The following is a 22702-nucleotide window of genomic DNA, read 5'->3' on the forward strand; positions in this document are numbered from 1 at the left end:
GTCATGCTGGAATCGTCTACCATGGGGGTCCGCTGCAGTCTCCAGACCAAGCTAAGCGAAGAACACAGCTGCTTTTCAGGGACCTGGCCAGGCCTCAGTACAGGCCTTCAAATCAACCACCCCTCAGTCTTCCCCACATCTCCCTGTCCCCGACACACACACTATATTCCAGCTGATGGCACCAGACTCTGTTTTCAGCATCTTCGTCCTGGTCCTGGACCAGGAGAACCCGAGGGCAGCTGAACTTGCATCTTTATAACCACACTTCTTATTCCATGGAGCCAGCCCAGCAACAGCCTGCAACAGCCCCCAGCTCCGCCACCCCCGGCTGGCTGCCAAAATGCAAAGGAAGGGTTTGCACGAACATCTGGCTTTACCTGGATGTCGTCTGCCGTGGAGGATTAAAGCTGGCAATGGCAGGCCTTGTGAAGGGTAGAGAATAGAAAGTAACCCTTCAGCTCTGACAAGCTGGTGTCTGTTTGACCGTGCTCATCAGCCCAGAGTGTCTCTCCATCTCTTCTCAGACCTTCTTCAAAAACCGCATCTGCCTTATTTCCAAATAATTAACAACCTTTGGGTTTCACAGACAGGATGATGCTAGAGGCGGACAGCAAATGAACGCTGGCTCAACCATGTACCACTGCTGATAGGGAGAAGAGCACTGCTCTGTTTAAGTCCTGCCAGACACTTGGGTGATTTTGGGCAGCTTGACCCCCTAGTGTCTGCATGAGTAAAACTAGAGCCAACACCTCTTTCCTGCCCAAGTGCAGAGGCGCTGGACCCAATGATCTGGAAGGTCCCTTTCAGCCCCTCACAGCTATGAAACCTCTCTTTCCATGAGCAAGGCTAAGTCCATACGGGAGGCAGCATAGCCAAGAGGGGAAGGCACTAGACTGGGACTCGGGGTCCTGGTTGTGGCCCAGCCAGCTGGGTGACCTTGGGCACATCCTTTCCCTCGTGTGTCTGTGCTTCCTTAGAGGTAGAACAATGCAGACCTCCTTTCCAATGCACTGTGACCTGGAGATGGCCAGCCTGGGCCACATGGTAAGTGAAGAAACTTTTGGACCCCAAGGGCGGTCAGGCACTGGAAGAGGCTTCCTAGAGACGTTGTGGCCTCTCCATCCCTGGACATTGCCAAGAGCAGGGTGGACAGACATGTCTGGGCTGGTTTGGTCAAGGAAGATCCTGCCTTGAGCAGAGGGCTGGACTAGATCTGACCTCCAGCCCTGCTTTCCTCTGATCCCAAGTGCTCCTATGAAATATTCTGGGATTGCCTCAGAGACAGCACTGGCAGATACGACTGAAAAAAGAATATTTTTTACTAACAGCGGCTGTGAGTAAGCAGTCACTGACCATGCTGCCTTTGGGACGTCAACTCCACTCCCAGCCTCGCATTCTGGTTTTATTCTTCGTAAAACTACCCCAGAAAACCCCACGGACCACTTGCAGCTGGGCTCTGAGCCCTTGCGGGCCAAGCACCCCCTTCAGTAACCTGCGTCTGAGCACTGCAAGGTGTTAGTTATCAGGCTCTTTATCCTGTACCAGCCTCTCCATCTCTCATGCAATAATTCCTGGTATTTCTCGCAGCATTATGCATTAGACCCGATGTGGTTCAGGTCCTGGCCAGCTCTTCATTTCTGTTCTTTTTTGCATGCTCATGTTTTCTGCAGACATAAGCAGCCCTTTCCAGTTCATCCGCTTCTGTTGAACCGGAACAGCAGGTTACATCCAGCGCTGCTCTACGCAACGAAGCTTTCAGCTTCTGTGAATCCTGCCTTAAGTCTTGCAACAACCAGAGTCTGTTTAACACCTTGGAAGGTCTTTTACACAGCTCTGTAACAGGGACACTTAAATCTTGCAGAGCCCAAGGACAGACTATGCCATTACTAGAATAGTTTTCACCCGGGCAAAGGTTTTGCTGCAAAAACAATACTTTGGCCATGGAAGTCCTGTCTTGTGTATTTTGTAGACCTGGCTTGCAAGTTTCCAGTACGCTCACATGGGGTAATAGTCTTTCTTGGATGCGATTCGCATAATAAAAACCTCATCAGGTTTAAGGGATGGTTGTTTCGAACGAGCCAGCGCAGACAAAAGGCTGTTCTGCAGCTGGCTGTCTCTGACGTTCTCTGGCTCGACCGCGGTGCAGCTCCAAAAGCGTTACACACACAACAGGTGAAATCCCAGATGTTTAGACAGCAAAAGGGAGCGCTGCATTCTTTCCTTCTGACAGATGCAAATTCCACGCTCCCAGCCGGTAATTCATCCTTGATTCCTCCAAGGATGCACATTAACACCAGAACTTGCATGTCTGGATTCACCCCATCGAATTAATTCTAGACCACGCTTACCCCTCCCGACTATCCCGGCTCCATTTCCATACTTGGAGAAAGGATTCGACGGGGAGTTTTGTAACACGGAAAGAAATATGAGCTGCATTTCTAAGATACAAGCTTCCTTTTTTTCCAACAAACACCCTGCCCCTTTTTTTCTACCAGCAGAGGACTATCCATCAATGTACCTGGGGTGACTAGGGCAAATTCCACTATCGCCGAGAGTCACTCTACCCGAAAACCTCCACTGGACAGCTGCAAAGGGGAAGGGCTGGCCTCGAACATAAAAGCAAACTGGTAGGATTAGTGCCAGGGACAAACCATTTGGGATTTGCTGGCATCATTCAGCAGAGGGGAAAGAAGAGCAGACATGGGTCAAAAGAAGCTGCTGCTGTCGCTCTAGGATAGATTCACACCTACAAGGAAGTAGTCCTGCACCTCTGAAATGAGACGGTCACTCAGAATGGCCGTAACCCCTGGGGTGGGCTTCGTTTCCATAAACCGGAATTAAATAAAAAGGAAGCACGTTTTCTATCCAGAGTTTTTAATATATTTATTTGAAAACGAAGTTCTGTGAAAGAGTACACTAAATAGCATAGATCTGTTTCTTCACCCATAAAACACGGACTATCTGCTTTAGGTCAGCGCAGAGGCCAGGCTGCATGCATTGAACGGCAGGTCTCAACGGCAAGTTCCTCCTGGACGTCTTCCCCATGATCTTCTTCAGGGGATGTGGTCCTGCAGAAGGGGGGAGACACCAGGAAGGCAAAGCCATTTAGCTAAGAGGTTTTCTGCCTTTCGCCAAAAGCACTCGTGAACGCTTCTAGGTGCACATGCGGTTGGATCCAGCACCAAAGTTCGGGTGTCCGGGGGACATTTGGATGCTGGCAAGGAGCTTGGTTTCCTGACCCACCCGTTCACGTGAATTCCCACTGCTCTGACGGGAAGCACAAGACGTCCTCAGGGATCCGAACCCTGCAGAGCTATGCAGGGACTTATGTGCCCCTTTGTAACTGTTGTGTAACAACAACGGGGTACTCAGCCTCCGGCCTGTGGACCAGGGCCAGCCTGCTGCACCGAGGCTCCCACGGGTCCCGATATTTGGTGGCAGGAGTGGTGGCACCTCTCTCCTCATGCCAAATCTCTGGACTCATGGGGAGCGCTGAGCCTAGCATGCTGGATCCAGCTCCCAATCCCATGGCCAGGCAAGGGCAGTCCCAGGCACCAGGGTCCAATCTTGGCCCGCAGATGGCAGGAGGGTGGTATCAGACACCCAGGACCCAATCCTGGCATGCAGGGAGCAGCAGAGGGTGGTACTGGCTCCCAGGGTCTAATCCTATCATGCAAAGCAAGGAAAAGGGTGCTGGGCCTCAGGACCTGATCCAGCCTCACACCATTCATCTGGCCCATGGAGCCAAAAGGTTGAGCAGCACTGATTTATATATAAAGTCCTAGACTTTAGGAAAGCTGATCTCAATGCACTCAGGCGATTAGTCAAGGACGCACTGCAGAGTAGGAGTTTTGAAGGGATGGGAGCCCAAGAAGGGTGGCTGTGCCTAAAGGAAACGATCCTTCGGGCACAAAGCAAGACGATCCCCGAGCGAGGCAAAAAAGGGAAAGGGGCCAGGAGGCTTCCCTGGCTGACCAGAGAAATCCAGGGCAGCCTAAGGGCCAAAAGGGGAGCACATAAAAAGTGGAAACAGGGTGAGATCACTAAAGATGAATATACCTCCTCTGCTCGTGCTTGTAGGGACACAGTTAGGCGGGCCAAAGCTACCATGGAGCTGAGGATGGCAACCCAAGTAAAAGACAACAAGAAATTGTTTTTTAGATATATTGGGAGTAAAAGGAAGGCCCAGGGAGGAATAGGACCGCTGCTAAATGGGCAGAAACAATTGGTGACAGACAGGGGGACAAGGCTGAACTCCTCAACGAGTTCTTTGCCTCAGTGTTCCTAAGCGAGGGGCACGACAAGTCTCTCACTGGGGTTGTGGAGAGGCAGCAGCAAGGCGCCAGACTGCCATACGTAGATCCTGAGGTGGTGCAGAGTCACTTGGAAGAACTGGATGCCTTTAAGTCGGCAGGCCCAGATGGGCTCCATCCGAGGGTGCTGAAGGCACTGGCCGACATCATTGCAGAGCCACTGGCAGGAATATTCGAACGCTCGTGGCGCACGGGCCAAGTCCCGGAGGACTGGAAAAGGGCTAACGTGGTCCCCATTTTCAAAAAGGGGAGGAAGGAGGACCCGGGCAACTATAGGCCGGTCAGTCTCACCTCCATCCTTGGTAAAGTCTTTGAAAAAATTATCAAGGCTCACATTTGTGAGAGCCCGGCAGGACAAATTATGCTGAGGGGAAACCAGCATGGGTTTGTGGCGGGCAGATCGTGCCTGACCAACCTAGTCTCTTTCTATGACCAGGTTACGAAACGCCTGGACACAGGAGGAGGGGTGGATGTCGTATACTTGGACTTCAGGAAGGCCTTCGATACAGTATCCCACCCCATACTCGTGAACAAGTTAAGAGGCTGTGACATGGATGACTACACAGTCCGGTGGGTGGCGAATTGGCTAGAGGGTCGCACCCAAAGAGTCGTGGTGGATGGGTCGGTCTTGACCTGGAAGGGTGTGGGCAGGGGGGTCCCGCAGGGTTTGGTCCTTGGACCGATACTCTTTAATGTCTTCATCAGCGACTTGGATGAGGGAGTGAAATGTACTCTGTCCAAGTTTGCAGATGACACAAAGCTATGGGGAGAAGTGGACACGCCGGAGGGCAGGGAACAGCTGCAAGCAGACCTGGATAGGTTGGACAAATGGGCAGAAAACAACAGGATGCAGTTCAACAAGGAGAAATGCAAAGTGCTGCACCTAGGGAGGAAAAATGTCCAGCACACCTACTGCCTAGGGAATGACCTTCTGGGTGGCACAGAGGTGGAAAGGGATCTTGGAGTCCTAGTGGACTCCAAGATGAACATGAGCCGGCAGTGTGACAAAGCCATCAGAAAAGCCAATGGCACTTTATCGTGCATCAGCAGATGCATGACGAATAGGTCCAAGGAGGTGATACTTCCCCTCTATCGGGCGCTGGTCAGACCGCAGTTGGAGTACTGCGTGCAATTCTGGGCGCCACACTTCAAGAAGGATGCGGATAACCTGGAGAGGGTCCAGAGAAGGGCCACTCGTATGGTCAAGGGCCTGCAGACCAAGCCCTACGAGGAGAGACTAGAGAAACTGGACCTTTTCAGCCTCCGCAAGAGAAGGTTGAGAGGCGACCTTGTGGCTGCCTTTAAGTTCATCACGGGGGCACAGAAGGGAATTGGTGAGTATTTATTCACCAAGGCGCCCCCGGGGGTTACAAGAAACAATGGCCACAAGCTAGCAGAGAGCAGATTTAGATTGGACATTAGGAAGAACTTCTTCACAGTTCGAGTGGCCAAGGTCTGGAACGGGCTCCCAAGGGAGGTGGTGCTCTCCCCTACCCTGGGGGTCTTCAAGAGGAGGTTAGACGAGTATCTAGCTGGGGTCATCTAGACCCAGCACTCTTTCCTGCCTATGCAGGGGGTCGGACTTGATGATCTATTGAGGTCCCTTCCGACCCTAACATCTATGAATCTATATGGTTCTGGGGCTGTCCTCTTAGATCTGTACTTTGCAACTGTTTTAATTACCCAAATGACTTCTAGCAGGTGCTCTCCAAGAGGCCCGGGTACCTGAGGATGGACTGCGCGTTTCTAACCCTACATTTGGGAACAAAGCCACCGGACAAGTCGGCACATCCACTTAGTCCTCCCTGCCCCTGCATCCAACCAGAGTGTGCAAGCTGGACAATTTGATGCCTGGAGCAGGTGGGGTTTGAGAAACGGGCTCAAGGCTGTGACTGTGGTGCCTGGGGTCCTCTGTCTCAGCCCAAGCAGGAAGCATTGGGACAAGCAGTAAGACAGAGAAGGGGCCTTGCTCCTTTTTTCAAAATGTCACCATTGCGAGAATGGAAAGAAGCTGGGTGATGCTGGGGAATCACACAAGGCACTGCCTCTGCTGTAGTGCTGGGGAAACAGACTGGAGCCAGTATTCCCAGTTCTACCAGGGCACTTGGACCCACATTGCAAGTCACCCCGTGCCCTTAGGGCAACGACACAAAACACCCAGGAGGCAAGCTGGGTTGTGAACTGATGTGGTGATAGCTACTCAACAATGACACAGTCTTAACAATGCAGTACATGCAGAGCTGCTTTCCTCTATGTGAAATTGGGGGGGGAGCCCTCATTCCTACCCAGGCTGAACATTCGTTACCATGAAACACCTGATGAACTGCAGTTCACCCCCTAGCTGACCCCTCAGTGGTTTGTCATGTGCCCGTATCCTGAGATATCATTCTGCACCAAGTGACAGTCTCCACTCATTTCATATTTCATAGACATTAGGGCTGGAAGGGACCTCTTGACTGGCTAAATTATTATAGGGATGGGCAATTATTTTGGGTGGAGGGCTGCTTACTGAGTTTTGGCAAGCCATCGAGGGCCACATGACAGGCAGCCAGGGACAGATAACTATTAATTTTCTAAATTTTTTAGGGGTCCCGTGGGCCGGACAGAATGGCCTGGCGGGCCGTATCTGGCCCATGGGCCGCATTTTGCCCACTCTGGGCTAAAGCCTGTGTGTGGAAATGGACTGGTCTCCTGCTGATGAGAGATGATGACCAGGGCTGGGCCAGCTGCAGGCAGCACAAAGATCTTTGTACTGCAGCCATACCCGCACCCCATGGAACAGCGTCCACACGAGAGGACTTCAGCTTCTGTTGCTACCAGTCTCAGCACAAATACCTGTAAGATGCCCCTCACTGAGAAAAGCCAAAACAAAAACACCGGGTACTGGACAGCATGGTGATCGACTAGGGGGATTTTTTACTTCCCAGACATCGGTGGAGCCGCAGGGACGGCTGGAGGAGTTCTGGGGACGGCGCCGTACCTCAGGATCTAATCATCAATGTACTCAAAAGGCTCTGGTGGTTCAGGCTCCTGCTCTTCTTCCTCAATCTTCGGGCCGTGAGCTGCCACTGGTTCCACCAGCTCCTCGGTGTCCTCACTGGTGTCCTTCAGAATGATGATGCCCCCGATGGAAAGCTGCAAGACAAGAGCCACGAGCGTGTCAGTGCCTGGAGACAGTCTCAGGTCGGAGCAAACAACACTGCCGCGTTCGACCTAGGGAAGAACTAAGATGCCAGCTCCGCTGGACTCTCGTTACCCATCAATATGAGCGTTCTACTCGCATGTAGGACAAGGGTTTCCAGCGATCTGTTCACAATGGAAGCAACATTCACCCACTGCCAACACCGGGGCCCCACCTGGACTGGTGACAACAGACGCAAGGCAAAGGATTTCCTTAAATACAGTGCTAGGGAGCGTGTCAGTGTGTTTATAAGCCTCCCTTAGAGGCAGTGGGCATTGCCTGCAGCCCAGGCTGGAGATGATCACTGGGCTGTGCCAATGCTCCTGCTGGGACTTAAAGCTGAAGGGTCCTGGCTAGAGGGTCTTGCCCCTGCGCTCGGGGTCAGGCCAACTGCCATATTTGGGGTCAGGAAGGAAATTTACCCCCTGGTCAGACTGGTATGAACTGGGAGGAGAGGGGTTGCCTTCCTCTTGAGCATATATTAATCTTTGCAGCAACAAGAGGTTGGCTACCATGGTTCTCCTGCTTTACCTATGGCAGGTTCGGGTGTGATGTCTAGCGTTGTATCAGCATTGACGGTGTAGTTTTGCTAAGAGGTTAGATAATGGATTGGTCTAGGATGGTTTGGACAGGGCTGATCCTGCCTCAGCCAAGCAGTTCGACTAGATGTGACCTCTGGAGGTCCCTCCCAGTCCCACTGCTCTATGACTACGATTCCTGAAGCGTGGGATCCACAAAGCAAAGCCCTCTGTGGTGCAAGGCCTGGCTGCTGCAGAAATGGCCGTGCTGTTTAGACGCCAGTAAAACTGATGGCACTGGAGGGGTTTCTCCTGATGGTTCTGGGCTGGGGAGTTGCTGACAGCTGGATAGGACACTGGCTACATCCCTTCTATGCATGCCACTGGCTACAGAAACAGGCAGGCTCAAGCCAGGCCACTAGATTCATGCAGAGTTTTGACTTTGGCCTAGGTCTGCACCCGAAAGCTTCTTGGCAAGGGGTCCCCTGGTAGAAGCAATCACAACTTCCATCATACCCTGAGGTCACTGAGCCTCAGAGCGGGGCGTCACGCTCTCTGTCCCCAAACTGCTGCTGAGCAGGTCTGTACGAACGAACTATCTCCTCCAGTTTGAGGTTCGCGTGTAGGTCTGAGCGTGCCCCGTGCGCAGGACTCAGGCTGCTGCCTGCTTGGGAAGAGCAGAAGCAGCTGGGAGAGTCCATTATCTGTCTCCACGTGCTGGAAGGTGGCGCCAGGCTCCATCCCACTGCTGGGATCTGACATGTTCCACAGGACTTTAAAGATCAAAACATGTATTTGTTTGATGAGACATTTCAGCTGGGCAAGCAAGCAGCACCTCCTCCCAGGAGACCCTCGCGAGTGGGGCCTAATCTGATCATCAGCTTCCACTGACTGAGAAGCCCATTAGCAGAACCTCATAAAACAAAGGAGAATTAATTATTGAGTCACAAGAAAACATCTCAGCCTGCCAGAAAAAATGGCTGCCCAGCCAGTGCTGGACCTGAGCTCAGCGGGTAGGGGCAGGGGGGAATTGGTGGAGCTAGAGCCCCGCTCACATCTGAAGGCCAGGGTATCATCTGGGCTTCAAAGAGTACTTCTATGGCAGGGGTGGGCAATTATTTGGGCCCACAGGTCACATAGGGAGTTTTGGGGATCTGGCACGGGCTGGGTCAGCAGCTCCTTCCCATCCCACGCACCAGCTCACCAAGCCTCCCTATGTGGAATGGGCCCGCAGGCAGGCAGGGAGCTGGCATGGGTGGCAGCTTCAGCAGGGGCAGCTCAGTTGGGGACCCTGCCATCATCAGTGCCACCTCTGGGCTGCCCCAACAAGGGGCTTGCACAGATGCCCCAATCCTCAGCAGGAACCTGCTGGCTGCATCCATAGTGATGCCAGCACCTGCTCAGTGATGTGGCACATGGGCCAGGAGCTGATGTAAGCTGCGGGGGCGTGCTGTAGGCGTGGGGTGGTTGGGGGAGTTGGGGGGACAGAGACAGGCGGCCCTGCCCACCCCCTGCTCGTGATGAGCAGTAGCAGCAGATGCTAGGCACTGCAGGACCTGGCACCAGGCATGCTTGCCACTTCCAAGGTCTTTCTGGCTGCTGCCACTGCAGGGCACCACCAGCGCCACTTCCGAGCTGCCCAGGGCCCACAGGGCAGCAGAGAGGAGCTGCAGGGCAGTCCCAGCACAGGCTCCACACGACCACAGCCAAAAGGGCCCTGGCAGCAGTGAGCATGCCGGCTGCCAGGTCCTGTGGTGCCCAGCAGCAGCCACCACCATTTGCTGTGGCAGGAGGTGGGCAGGGCCACCTCTCTCCCTCCTGTTCCCACCCACCCCCCAAACCATCCTGCACCTACACCATGTCGCAGCAGCTTACACCAGCTCCCAGTCCATGCACTGGAAGCAGCACTGGGCAGGCGCCAGCATCAGCTGTTGATGCAGCCAGCAGGTTCCTGCTGGGGACTGGGGCATCCACCCGGGTCCGCAGGTGACGCTGCTGCATCAGCGTGTCAGCTGCGGTCCCCAGCAGTTGCACTGGTCCCCAGCAGGAACCTGCCGGCAGTGTCCGCAGCAGATGCCAGCGCGCATCCAGCGCTACTTCTGGCACATGGGGCGGGAGCTGGTGCAAGCTGTAGGCAGGACTGGGACTAGCCCACCTGCCTGGCACAATGCGGCAGCCAGAGCTGCCTGCTTCCCAGACTGGATCCCACAATTTTGCAGCTGCCCACCCATGGGCTGGACACAATCAGTTGACAGGCCGGATCTGGGCCACAGGCCGTATTTTGCACACCCCTGTTCTGTGGCAGCATTCTTGCTGGCAGAGCACCGGCCTGTAACTTGCCTCAGCTGACACAGGAAAGCTGCTGTGCTTCCACGTCTCCATCACTGAGAAAGCCCGGGGCAGACAGCACCAGGAGAGGCAGTGCAGCCTTCTTCCTGGCCAGCTTGGGGCCCCAGCGGTCTGAAGGCCTCCACCTCTCAGCGACATGCCGTGCAGTGAGAGGTGGATCTCAGCCCACATCCCACCTGAGTGGGGCCATTTCTTTACCGCCCTATCGAGAGGCTGGCAGCCCCTCTCACAGGAGCAGATGGAAGCAGACTGCTGCATCCCTCGTAGCTCAGTTCGGGCTCAATGGCCAAGCACGCCTGAACAATTCAGCTGCAGAGCACCCCTTGGACCAGGCACGGAGTACACTCAACCCTGTCAGCTGGATCGCTCCCTCATTTTAAAAGGATGATGCCTGAAGAAACCCTATACTCCCTAAAGAAGAGTTTCCACAGTGGATGATGCACATGGAGGAAATACCAGCAAGTCCAAGTTTATTTAGAAAGCGATTTTCTGAGGAAATCCTCCTTCCCAGAAGGCCTGTCCTTACAGGCAGCTACCAGAACAGAGGAAACCCCACATTCACCCCATCTCTTGCACAATAGAGAAGGCCAGCCAAGCCTGTAGGCTGACTCAGTAGCTTTCCAGAGTATCGCAGTATTTCATAACCCAGCTGGCCAGCCCATGGGCTATAACTAATTGGTCTTTTCCATCTCCTGTTCCTACTATCAGAAACTGTTTCTCTTCTATATTACCCAGAGACAAAAGACATTGTTCTGGAGGCCTGGTGTGGCTGGCTAATAAATCTGTTTAATAAAAAAAAAAACATTTAAGCATAAAACCCACCACAGGATCATAAAGTCCCCGCGCAAGTTGTAACGGATTCACTGTAGTGATAACAAATCCATAAAACATCTCAGATCTGTATTAAGAGCTGAACTCCCTGCACACAATGTACTGGACAGAGCTTTGAGTCCCTTAAAAATGCACCAGAGAATGCAGTGTTCGACAATGTTACTGCTGCGGCCCCACAGGCAGGGCAGCAACGTCTCTGAGCACAGACATCGAAGGCACTGGCATGGAGGAGAGACCGCTGCCTTCTGTTTTACAGCTCAGGCCGCTAGCATGAATGCAACAATCCTGGAAGTCCAACCACGCAGCTTTGGGGAAGGGGTAGGAACCAGCCCCTCTGGCAGCGTCTGCCCCTGGTGACAAGGTGCAAGTCGGACTCTGCAAGCCGAACGAGGCTTCCCATGCTAGCCCTGAATCGCAGTGAGCTGCCACGTCCCACCACTGCCAAGACCTGGTTGGGCTAAAGGGACCTCAAGCACCTGCGACCACGTGCCGGTACCCAGAGAAGCAGATTCCCTCAGTCCTGAGCCGTCACTCACAGACTGGGACAACCTTACCCCAAAATGCTCCAGGAATTTGACTTCCCTTGGCAGATTTTCCAGGGAAAGTTTAAATTCTCCCAGGTGCCCTCAAGTTGTAGCTTTGCTCCACCTCAGGTGGTGAATGAATTCCCACTGCCCCCTGTACTGTCCCATTTAGAACCTGTCTAGACTGAACAGGCCCCCGCCCAGACTGAACAGGCCCCTGCCCTCTGCTCTTACGGTAAAAAACCTCCACCCCCAAATCTTCTGACGTGATGGCTCTTACTGAGACTCCCCAAACCCCGCTTTCATGAGTGCCAGTGGCAAGCAGAGGAGGCAGTACCTCGAGGATGGAAGCGAGGGCCACAAGTGGTGGATGTGAGTTGTCACTTGCACTTAGTCCAGATCAAATGCATGCTTTTGTGATCATTTAACTCCTGCATTCCCAGAGAAGTCTCTATTAGGGCTTGTGAGTTTTACGATGTGATCTCTGGAGAAAGGGGAGATTCAGGAAGCAGGTTGAGGCAGTGCCAGGGGGTTAGAAGGGCCTAAAGCCACTCTGCTTTCTGACTGCTACAACTGTATTAAGAGGGGAAGAAGGAGAGAAGCCCCAAGAGATTCTGCCTTCCAAACCTCTAACAGGCAGCAGACCCCTCAGCTGGTGGCATTATAGTTCTCAGGATCACGCCACCCCGCCAACGCCAGCATGAAGCACTTTTGCTGGGATCGCCCTGGCAGAAGGATCCAGGCTTCAGTTCCTACAGGAGAGGTTGCACTTACGGGTTTGAAAGGCTGATATCTGCAGCTCTCTGTCATGGTGAGCACCTTCAGCTGGGCAGGCATGACCCTGGCTGGGTTGTCCAGCAGCTGGAAGTTAGGTTCAGGCTCCTTTTTCTTTTCCTTCTCCTCCTTCTTCTCAGTCTCATCCTGGAATAAACAAGGCCACTGGGGTTTTAACTGAAGGCTTCGACCCTCTCAAAGCTGAAGCTACAGTTAAACTTACCGCTCAGGTTGAGGCACGGGGTAGGAACTCAAACCCTGTCCTCTCACCCCGAGGAGAAGTCAGGCTAATGGACCCTTTCTACAATGCAGTGAAACATGCACTTAAATCCAAGGCATCCAACCTGCCCTGCTACAGTTTAGCCTCTTGGTTAATGTTACCCATATTTTGGATGCAGCGGGGTTAACTAGGAGCTTACAGAGGCTCGCCTAAGCTCCAAGTTTCACGTCCAGCCGCAACATGCTCCAGTGGTCCTGATGACAACACGAGCCAGCCCACCAAGGATGTCCCTGGCCCAGTGGGTCTCACCCCTCTCAGGGTCACAGCACCCCACCTCCACCTTTCTGAACGTGACAGCACTTCCAGCTGAGAACCACGGTTGGTGCTGCCCGAATTGACCTTAGCGATTCTCAGCTGGGTTCAGCTGCCTCCAGAGGAAATTGCCCCATGTACCTCCTGTGCAGCAGCCTGGGAAGGGCTGTCTTGGGCATGTGCACCCCCTGCATTAAGGCCCTCTAATCAGCCTAAAAGCAGGCAGGAGCTGCCTTGTGCAGCTGAGTAACCCAGTGCTGCGTAACCTGGTTTGGCAGCCCCCATATTCCTTCCAGAAACAGAAATGGATGGGGCGCTTCCACCCACGCCTGTTTCTGGAGGAGTGTAGGGGGCACCAGACCTGGAAGTGCTGCATGGCACAAGATAGCTTTGCTGCCTAATGCAGGGGGAATGCATGGAGCAGTTTTATCTGGCCACTGCAACACCCCTGAGGGAGCCCCACCTCACCCCAGTTGAGAACCGCTGTCCCAGCCATAAAGCTATCACTGCCGTTTCAGGCCATGGGTGGTGAAGGCAACTCAGCTGAGTCCTGGAGACTCTCTGGAGAGGGCCACAGGTACATTCTGCAATACTGTGGCTGACTCAACAGCTTGTGATCCAAAATGAAAGCAGCAGACAGCCTTGTTCAAGTATTTCAGAGTCTAGCTCATGCTTGCCCTATTGCTCACTGCATCTGCTGTTCACAGGCTGAGGAAGCAGCAGGCAACGTGGGAATACCCTGGTATGAACAGGAGGATGTCACATGGGAGGCACCAATGGTGCGGTTCAGAGAAAGCCCCTATTGCACCAGCAGACAACACCTTAAAGAGGACCAGCTGTGCTACAAACTGTGCTGCTTACGGAGTCATCCCACAAGCCCCACTTGAGGCACAGAGGAAAATGAGAGCATGGGTGAAGTCACTGGGTGAACTCAAACGTGGCAGGGGGCAGCAACCTCTCTCTTTGCTCCTGCTGACAATTTTCTCTGCCCAGATCAGCTTTGCAAGTGGTGACAGTGTACAAGTAAGCATGCATGTCGACAGACAGACGAACACGGCCTGCCCCTTCCAATCCATCCTATTCTTTCATTCACCTTAAGTGCCTTTAGGCTGTAAAGCCCCTTGGGAAATTTGTCTTTGCTCAGCCCATATTGCTCAGAGCAGTGCTGAAAAAATGGCAAAGCACAAGGTAACGTCCAGGTAGCAGCGTTATCTTTGCATTTCCTGACCCTTTCAGGGCTCTGGCAACAATGCTCCATCTGCTTTGCACTTAATAGCTCCTAATGGTTTGACAGGCTGAGTGTGTGGAGCTCCGCACAGCCCTTTAAAAGCTGCTCCACAACGTGTTTGTAAGTGTAGTGTCGTCATACTGACGCTCCTACAGGAACTTAGGCGTGTGACCTTGATGTTATCCTGCTCTCTGTTCGTATGTGACCTCGTTTCGTCTTTAGAGCTAAAAGATGCCACTGCGTAATAACGTTTGCATTTATCTGGATCCGACCAATTTCTGACACTGGCACCTTGTTAAGGTGGATGAGGAGTGATAAAAGCCAACTGTAGCAGCAGGTGCTGTTTACCTGGGAGGAGTTTGCTGTGAGGCTGCACTCTCAGAATATGGGCTTTTTTTTTTTCTTCTTTTCTTTTTTTTTTTAATCTCTACAGTGCCCAAAAGCAGGCTGGAGTGCTGGGTGGGACTCAGAGATTGGAGGTGGGGAGGAACAAAAACAGACACTGCACAATTTGGGAGACTTGCCAAATCCCTCTCAAGACCTGGAAGCTACCATGCTCCCCAAAAGCCGGGATCTTCTCATCTAGCTGGTGGGAGAGCCATTTGGGAGAAGGCTTCTGCCGAGTGTCAGTGGAACAGTTTCCCCCTCATGCCACCATGCCAGAAGCAGCTGTCTGTTAGGAGTGCAAACGTAGTGGGATCCTCTCTCATGCTATGGGAAGGATTCAAGCTGTCTGAACAGTGTCACAACTGGTTGCAAATCACAGAGAACCTATTATTCAGCCCATCACACACCCACCTGCCCCCACCCCTTTGCTCTTGGACATGCTCCCCTGTACGCAAGCTGACAGATCCTCAGCCAGCATTAAGTCAGCAAAGCTCTGAGAAAGCCACTGTGGCTGTAGCAAGTTATACCCGAAGAAGGCAGTGCCCAGAGCTCCATCGTTCCTGGGCTGCATGAGCATGGTAGAGACAAATGAAGTGCAGCCACTGTTTTGACTGGGGAAAGGATTTTGCACTCTCCACTGGATCAACAAGCACGAAAGATTTCTGCCAGCAAGGCGAATGTGTCAGTGGTGTGGGGATGGGAAAACAGGGAGCTACAAGTTAAACTGTTTGGCAACTGCAACGGCAGCAGACACCGCCAAACAACTGCTGTAAGGAATGTCGCTCAGAGGAGGTTTCTAAATGGTCACCACGGGAGCAAACATGGGCTGTGTTACGCTTCTTCCGCAATAACAATGAGAAACGTGCTCGTGGGCTTGAAAACATAAACCAGGGACAAGGGAAGTGATGTGCACAACATACCAAGCTCGTGACGTCAGACAGGTTAAGGAAGCTAACTGCTTAGTGTTAGCCAAGGAGTGTTCTCTAGTGAAGAATGGAGATCCCGACACCCCCTTTAGTAAATGGAATAAAACATCTACTCAGCGTACTGACTTGTGTTAGCACTGCTGCAATGCAGGGGGCAATGGGAAGGGAGAGCTGTATTGTACAGGACCTGAAAGACAACAAAGTGTCATAACTTATACCCACCACTTCCATTTTCTCCTCTTCCTTTTTCTCTTTCTCCTTCTCCTTCTCTTTCTTCTTGGCTTTTGCAGTGATGGAGAGCACAGCAGTGGATACCTGGGCATTTCAAAAAAGAAGGCTTTAGAATGGCTTTGCCGCTGGACACAGTGCTCCATCTCCCACCCAGACAATCGGACCCAAGGGCTGAGTCAGTGCTGTGCTGGCAGACACAAGTCAGAGCTGTCTCACTCCCTCCGTGGCACCCAGATATGCAATGCAGACGCAGGGGCGCACAGGAAGAGAAATGGCATGCAGGGAAAGCAATGAAAAGACCTGGCCAGATATGGCTGTGTGGATGAGGGGATGGCATCTCTTTAAGCCAAAGATTACTCAGCACTGTTGGGCTCTTTACTAAGAGGACTTTTTAACAACATGAGACGTTACAAGGAATTCTGGTGACAGGGAAGTTTGTTCCCAGGATCTCGGGGCCAAGACAACGTCAGGCTGGGAGATATTCTTCACACTGTCATGCAGTTATGTCAGTCCTCCTCCACCTACGCCTCCCAGCATCATCATTCGCAGACTGCTGCTTCTCACTGACATTCAGCCAGATGCATTCGAAATACCCAGAGGAGAAAAACAACAAATCTGGAAACCAAAAATAGACAACTATGCCAAACGTCACTTTTGGTACATGCCGAGTGCCCACAGAGCTGCTCCCTCTCAGCAACCATCTGCCTCGTTCTCTTTACTGTGAGACAAGAATGTCTTGCAGGTCCACGCTCATCCCACCAAACAACCAAATCCATCACAGTTTTACGTGTGGCCCCAACAAAGAACGAACGTGGGAGAGGGAAGGACGACGCAGCAGGGGAGAAGTCCAGACACCCACTGCTCTGCTATTTCTGACATGGCACCATCCAATCCAGTCCCAAGACAAAAGAAACTGCTCCTTGGTAGAAGCTTCACCTCCACCTTGACCTCATTTCTGCAGGCCTCTTATCTAGGAAACCCTCACTTCCAGCCTTCAGTTGTGTTCAAGTGCTTTGCAACATTCGTATGAAGCTGCAGCTCAGCACGCCGTGCCTGAGCTTCCCACCTTTCTGAGGCAGGCCTGATTCTGCAAGCAGCATGAGCTTGCAGATGATGGCCATCAGCCGGGGCTCTCCTACTAACCTGGCCAACACCTAGTGCCAGAACCTGCCACCTGTACATTTTTCTTACCAAGATCAACACAGCTACAACCAAAAACATTTCTTCTTACTAAGATGCTCCCATTTCTACATCTGTCCTTTTATAAACCCACGGGCCTACAGACACCTGCTCAAGAGTACACCAGCCCACAGGACAACTGAAACTTATCCTCCAGGGTTATGACTTAGATTGCAGTGGTCCTAAGGCACCGTAGCCTTGAGCAAGATTGTGTGCTAGAGGCTGCACAGAGACAGGACAAAGGCAGTGTGTCAGGGGACCAATTCAAGCACAGAAAATGATGCTTTGGCAACTCTCCGACTCAGAGATCTGGCTGGGGGTCAAATCTACAGCGTGACAGTCATATGCTGTGGTTACCAGAGTCCTCAGAGGCAGCAGCAAGACAGGAAAGGTAAAGGCAGGGTATCAAAACCAACAGGCCAGCCTCTATGGCTGCATAACAACGGTGACAGAAGAATAAGAGAACATGCCAAGGCATCTATGGCAACTGCTACCATAAACCAAGGAAGGCAGGGAAGGAAATGAGGCAGCACCAGGGGCAGAACCACCCAGGATTTTCCCTCAGGTACAAACAACAGAGCAAGTGTTGCCAGGAGAAGACCAGTGCCATGTGGGTTTACACCAGGGAGTCCAGACAGGGTAGGGAGTTACCTCATTAGCATAATTACCTTTTCCTTCTCCTTCTCCTTGGGGACCTCCAGAGGTGCGGGATATGCAAACGTAGAGGGCTTGCAGTTGGACTTGTACTGGACTTTTGGCATCTGCAAGGAGAATTTGGAAGGGATGATCAGAGGCAAGGAATGGCAACAAACAGGACAAAGGAGTGGAAGAGCAGCTTCAGCTGCATTTTTCTGCTTGCACAGATGAGCGCAAGGATAAGCAGAGAAGCTGCCTGAGAATGAGTGGAAGCAGAGAAGCTGATATCAGAGACAAACGTTCAGTTGTAACATCATTACTTCAATTATGGTATCAGTCAAGTCTGGCAAAGCATGACTTCTCCTGCATACTGCGCACCTGTCACACCCAGCTTTGGCTTTGCTGCTTTCACAGCATAGCTGCCGTGCTTGCTTATGAGCACAAAACCGGTTGCAAGACGTAGGAGCAGCCGTGTCAGCACCTCATAGATGAGATCAACCCTCACCTGCTATCTGCTTCCTGTGAGATGCTTGTCCTCCCTGATGTCACATATTACATTACACACCACTCCCACCTCCCAGCAGACAGCTTCTTCTGACAGCCCTAACTCTCCACCTACATATTTCGACTGAGTTCACCCCCCCATGACATTTCATCCTCTACTCCATCACAGTATGCTGCTTAATAATGACAGAAGAGGTGCTGTTCGGAAGAGGCAAGATGCATGTCCTATAGCTTGCAGTGCTCGTTCAAGCAAACAGAGGGTTTTATTGGCCACACTGCGCCGTTTGCCAAAGAGATGGAGTTTCCAGCCGCACTCTCCCTCAGTCCCGGTGACGATATGCAGCTGCACAGATGGGTGCTGTCTTCTAACACGAGCGTGCATGGCCTGGAGATCGTCCCAGTCCTGCACTCTGGGCACAGAAGGCTTTGCTTTGTTGTCATGCTAGGCAATGGGAAGCAGTCCCGGCCCTGCAGCTTGGATTACCCCCATGGAGGGCTCAAATGTTAAAGAGCTGCAATCCTACATTCAACTGTTTCATGGATAGTCACTGCAGGCAGCAGAGCTGGGGGGTGGTTTTGCAGAGCCTGGCACTAGTTTATTCAGTCAACAACATGTTTTTTTGAAAGGCTGGGGGCCACTGTTCCTCAGCCTGCAGAGTCAGGGTAACTGAGCTGAGGACGGGGACATGCAGATTGCGGGGCTGAGTTTGAACCTGGAAGCAGAGTAGGGCAAAGGTAGAGTGTCCTGTGACTGTGGCTATGGGGCATTTAAAGGCAATGAAGAATCTGGAGCCTGCATCTGCTCACACAGGATAAGGGCAAAGGCCGTTGATGATGAGGGCAGGGGAGAAAAGCTACAGAGGAAACTAATTATTCAAAGAGCTCCCCGCAGCATTCCCTTCCTGGACACAGCCACGGTGCTGGGATGTCTGAGAAGGCACTTGGTGCCTGAGGAGAAGAGGACAGAGCTGGCTCTGTGGGATGGTCTGTCTAGTCCTCCCCACCAGAGGCTTCATACCAGTGTGGGACAGGATGGAGGAGAGGGTGGGTCCCTGTGAGCCGGCCTGGTGGGGATCATGTGTCTCGGAGTCTCCTGGGTGCATGCCAGGAAGAACATAGTTGCTCTCAGGATGAGTTAATACTGTAAAATATTTTGAGACACCTTGAGGGCCTTCATTTGGAGACACCTTGAGAGGCAGGGCCATCAGCACAAGTTTAACTGTAAAATTAAACTGGTCTTGCAGGCTCTGGCAGGGAAGCAAGACACAAGCAGCCCAATCTCTCCCATGTTAATGGAAGAGTCAAATAAAAGTATGCTGCTTGCTGAGAGTGGGATGACCCTGGGTATGCCATGATGCAGTGCACAAAGGGTCTTTTCTTAACCCTGTGAACACCTCTGACTCTGAAGAGTTTTCCCTATTGCTCTCCCACTGCTGGATTCCTGATGGTGCAGGGCTGTTTGCTGCACTGAAAATTTACCAAAATGTTAATGTTGTCTGTGTCACTCAACGTGAATTGGAAATGCAAGGCTCAGAGCCAGCAACATTTTATCTCTCTCAACAGCCACAAAGCAGTGGTCTGCAGTGCCAACTCCAAAACGTTCAGGCTTCTTCCAATTCAAAGCCTAAACCAAAATCAGTGATTTCTTGAGTACAAAGCTATAAATGAGAAGGCTAATGCTAAGGTCCATACCTAGCAGCTCTGGAGCACTGTAAGCACCTCGAGAAGTTAACTCTTATAGATCACCTTCTCCTTACTCTGAGAAGAAATACTGCTACTGTTCAAGGAATAAAAAAGGTTTTGCCATCTTGGCCCCAACAATTCATTAGGAAAACATTCAGTTATTGACACTTCACCACGAAGCAAATCACCTGCCTGTAGCAAGTAAGAGTCCCACACCCATGGAGAAGCTTCAAGCAGCGTTCAGGGCACTTATCACCCAGCTTTCATTCTCCCAGCCGTAGCTGCACATACCTTCAGGTCCTTGTTAAGGCCAATGACACAGGTCGGGGTGAAAGCCAGCGACAGGAAGTGTGAGAGGGGGAACCAGAACCAGAACTGGGTGAAGACCAGGACCCCCACCACCGACGGCATGTGAGTATGCCCCGTCCTTGACTGCAGCGAGATGGTTACGTTGTGGCCACCTGCAAAGAAGGGGAGACTCGTTAAGGGAGCCAGTTAACAGAGACACTTGAGCATGCAAAAGGGCCCACCTCTGAGACACCTGCTGTGGAGAGAGCCGTAGCACAAACCAAGCTGCTCTCACCCTTGGAGCAAACTCCCTGCGGTACAGGTACCCCATACCCCACACTGTGGTCTCAGGTAGCACCAGCACCTGGGACAGAGTAATCTGGACCGCTGGGGAACTAGTTATTGCCCCGACAGAGAAGCAGTGAAGAGACAACCTTCCTTATTAATTCTGTCCGGAGAGCAGCAAAGCTGCGGTTGGGGGGCAGGGAAGGAAAGCATCGCTTGACTCTCAGACACAGGAATCACAGGAAACACAGACTATCTGTCTGATTTTGTGTACACAACTTGCTTAATAGGATAGCTTGTAGGATGGCTCATACTGAGTTACTACTGAAATACGTGTCTTAGTATTCACCCCACGCCATCGCGGGTGAAAAGGAAGTAAACAGCAGCAACTTCAAAAGCCCTCACTAGAGGTTATTAACCCGACTGGCAGAGCTGGATGCCTGGGCAGGCTTTGCAACTGGACTTGCTCTCTGTCAGAAAACAAAATCTTTAATATGATGCTTGCAAAGCAGAGGCCAAAACAGCTCAATAAGTTGATGCAGCACAGAACCACCCCATGAGGAACTGAATTGAAAGAGCGGGCCGGCCTGCAGGCAGAGCGAGAAAGTGTTAATCTGATTTTCGGTCGTCTGATGAGTGCAGCGAATCGAGTTGAAGAGGGCACCAGGCACGTCCATTACCACAGACAAAGCCAGGTGCAAGGAGGCTAATTTGGTTAAAATGCAGTCGGTCGCTTGTTCCAAGCACAGCACCATTTATAACAGAAGATCCCAGGCCTAGAACAGCATTCCTCTGCCTTGTGCAAAGAGCCACCTGTAGCAGGGCTGGTGGGCAGCAACGATGCCAAGCTCTGGGAGACAGATTGAGAAGCAAAGGCTAAACGATATAAGTTTCTGCTAATATTCCAAGTTCTCAACCTCTTGACCAAGCCAGCCGAGCTGATCTTCGTGATCCATTAATAAGAGAAAGCCATCATCAAAAAAAACAGCCACAAAGGAAGAGAATTAAAGCCAGATCCAAAATGCCTGACGTGCCCTCCAGCTCCAGGCTCTGCAAACGTGCTTTCCCTGGGGCTGGCCTCTGGGCAGCGCAAAGATGCATTGCTCAGTCTGCTGCCTTTGGAAGCGAGGCAATCCTGTGCTGCAGTCTTTCTTCAGAAGGAGGATGACTCCAATCTCATCTCTGAGAGGCCTCCCACGTGCCCTGCTCCTTCCTCCCTCAGGTTCCCCCCGCCTTTCATTTATTGCTATCACCAGCCACATGTATTGTGGTAGCAGATAGGGTCCTTCTACAGGGGGTGGGGGTAAGGGAGCAGGACCCCCCTGTGCAGGCGCTGCAGAAATGTGCTCAACCATCCCCACAAACTGAACAGGAACACACCGTCCAAATGCACTGCCTCGCCTTCTCCTTCTCCGTGTTACTGATGTCTCTCTTGTAGGACACGCTGTGCAAAGAGAAGCCAAGGGAATGCAGCCGAAGCAACTTTAACCTTCATAGATTCATAGATTCATAGATGTTAGGGTCGGAAGGGACCTCAATAGATCATCAAGTCCGACCCCCTGCATAAGCAGGAAAGAGTGCTGGGTCTAAATGACCCCAGCTAGATACTCGTCTAACCTTCAATTCATCCAATCTCTGGAATTCCATTTTTCAAACCGATTTTTAACCTCCGGATGACAGAATGCAACCCTTGGCCCGGTGACACATCTCCTACTTTGAGATGCTTGCATGGGTGTTTTTGTGATGGTTGCCCTGTATACATTCACCCTTCTACAGTGGGGGTTTTTTGGGAGAGGGGAAAGGAAGGAAAAGGTGGAAAAGCCTTGTGTTGCCCAACACTGATTTACCCAAGTAATTATGAAATAGCACTGACGGGCTCAGAGGGAACACATTCCAGTCCTCTGACCGGATGATGGACCGCAGCCAGGAACTGATGCCTAAGAAGGGATGTGAAGGTCACCTTATGCAACTGGAAGACTCATCTCCACGCTCCCACCTTTGCAACCCTCAGCTGCTACTGATCTGAAGCGCACTGGGCCAACAGGGTATGTCTCCGAGGTGAATGGGACCTGCTGGGCTTGGCCTCACACGGGCTCAGAAGTGCTGGCAACACCAACCCGGCTTTGCTGTTGCTGCTCATCTGTTTGGGCGCAGCATCACTAACTCCTGCGACTTCCCCCAGAGCTATACCTGCTGTCTGTGTCCGATGGAACGAACCCCGCAGCTGACATGTGGCCTAGCACACTGTTAGGTCCCATCTTCTTGCGGCTACGGGATGGGGCTTTGCAGGCCTTGGAACAAAACCCTGGATGCCAGATGAGGTGGCACCTTAT

General features: G+C 52.2%; 1 protein-coding gene across 1 annotated transcript in view; it reads right to left on the reverse strand.

Moving 5' to 3' along the window:
• Positions 1–2857: 2857 nt before the first annotated feature.
• The window catches only part of PSMD1 (proteasome 26S subunit, non-ATPase 1), a 114456-nt gene continuing 94611 nt past the window's right edge, over positions 2858–22702 (reverse strand). Inside the window, exons 20-25 of the mRNA XM_006264155.4 lie at positions 20088–20257; positions 17642–17734; positions 15786–15878; positions 12491–12637; positions 7294–7448; positions 2858–3068 (exon numbers count right to left, since the gene is read on the reverse strand). Of these exons, the coding sequence (XP_006264217.1) occupies positions 7302–7448; positions 12491–12637; positions 15786–15878; positions 17642–17734; positions 20088–20257 (650 nt within the window). The 3' untranslated portion in view covers positions 2858–3068; positions 7294–7301. The remainder of the gene's footprint in view (positions 3069–7293; positions 7449–12490; positions 12638–15785; positions 15879–17641; positions 17735–20087; positions 20258–22702) is intronic.

This window comes from Alligator mississippiensis, chromosome 7 (assembly GCF_030867095.1).
Source record: "Alligator mississippiensis isolate rAllMis1 chromosome 7, rAllMis1, whole genome shotgun sequence".
In the NCBI taxonomy this organism is placed as follows: Eukaryota; Metazoa; Chordata; order Crocodylia; family Alligatoridae; genus Alligator; species Alligator mississippiensis.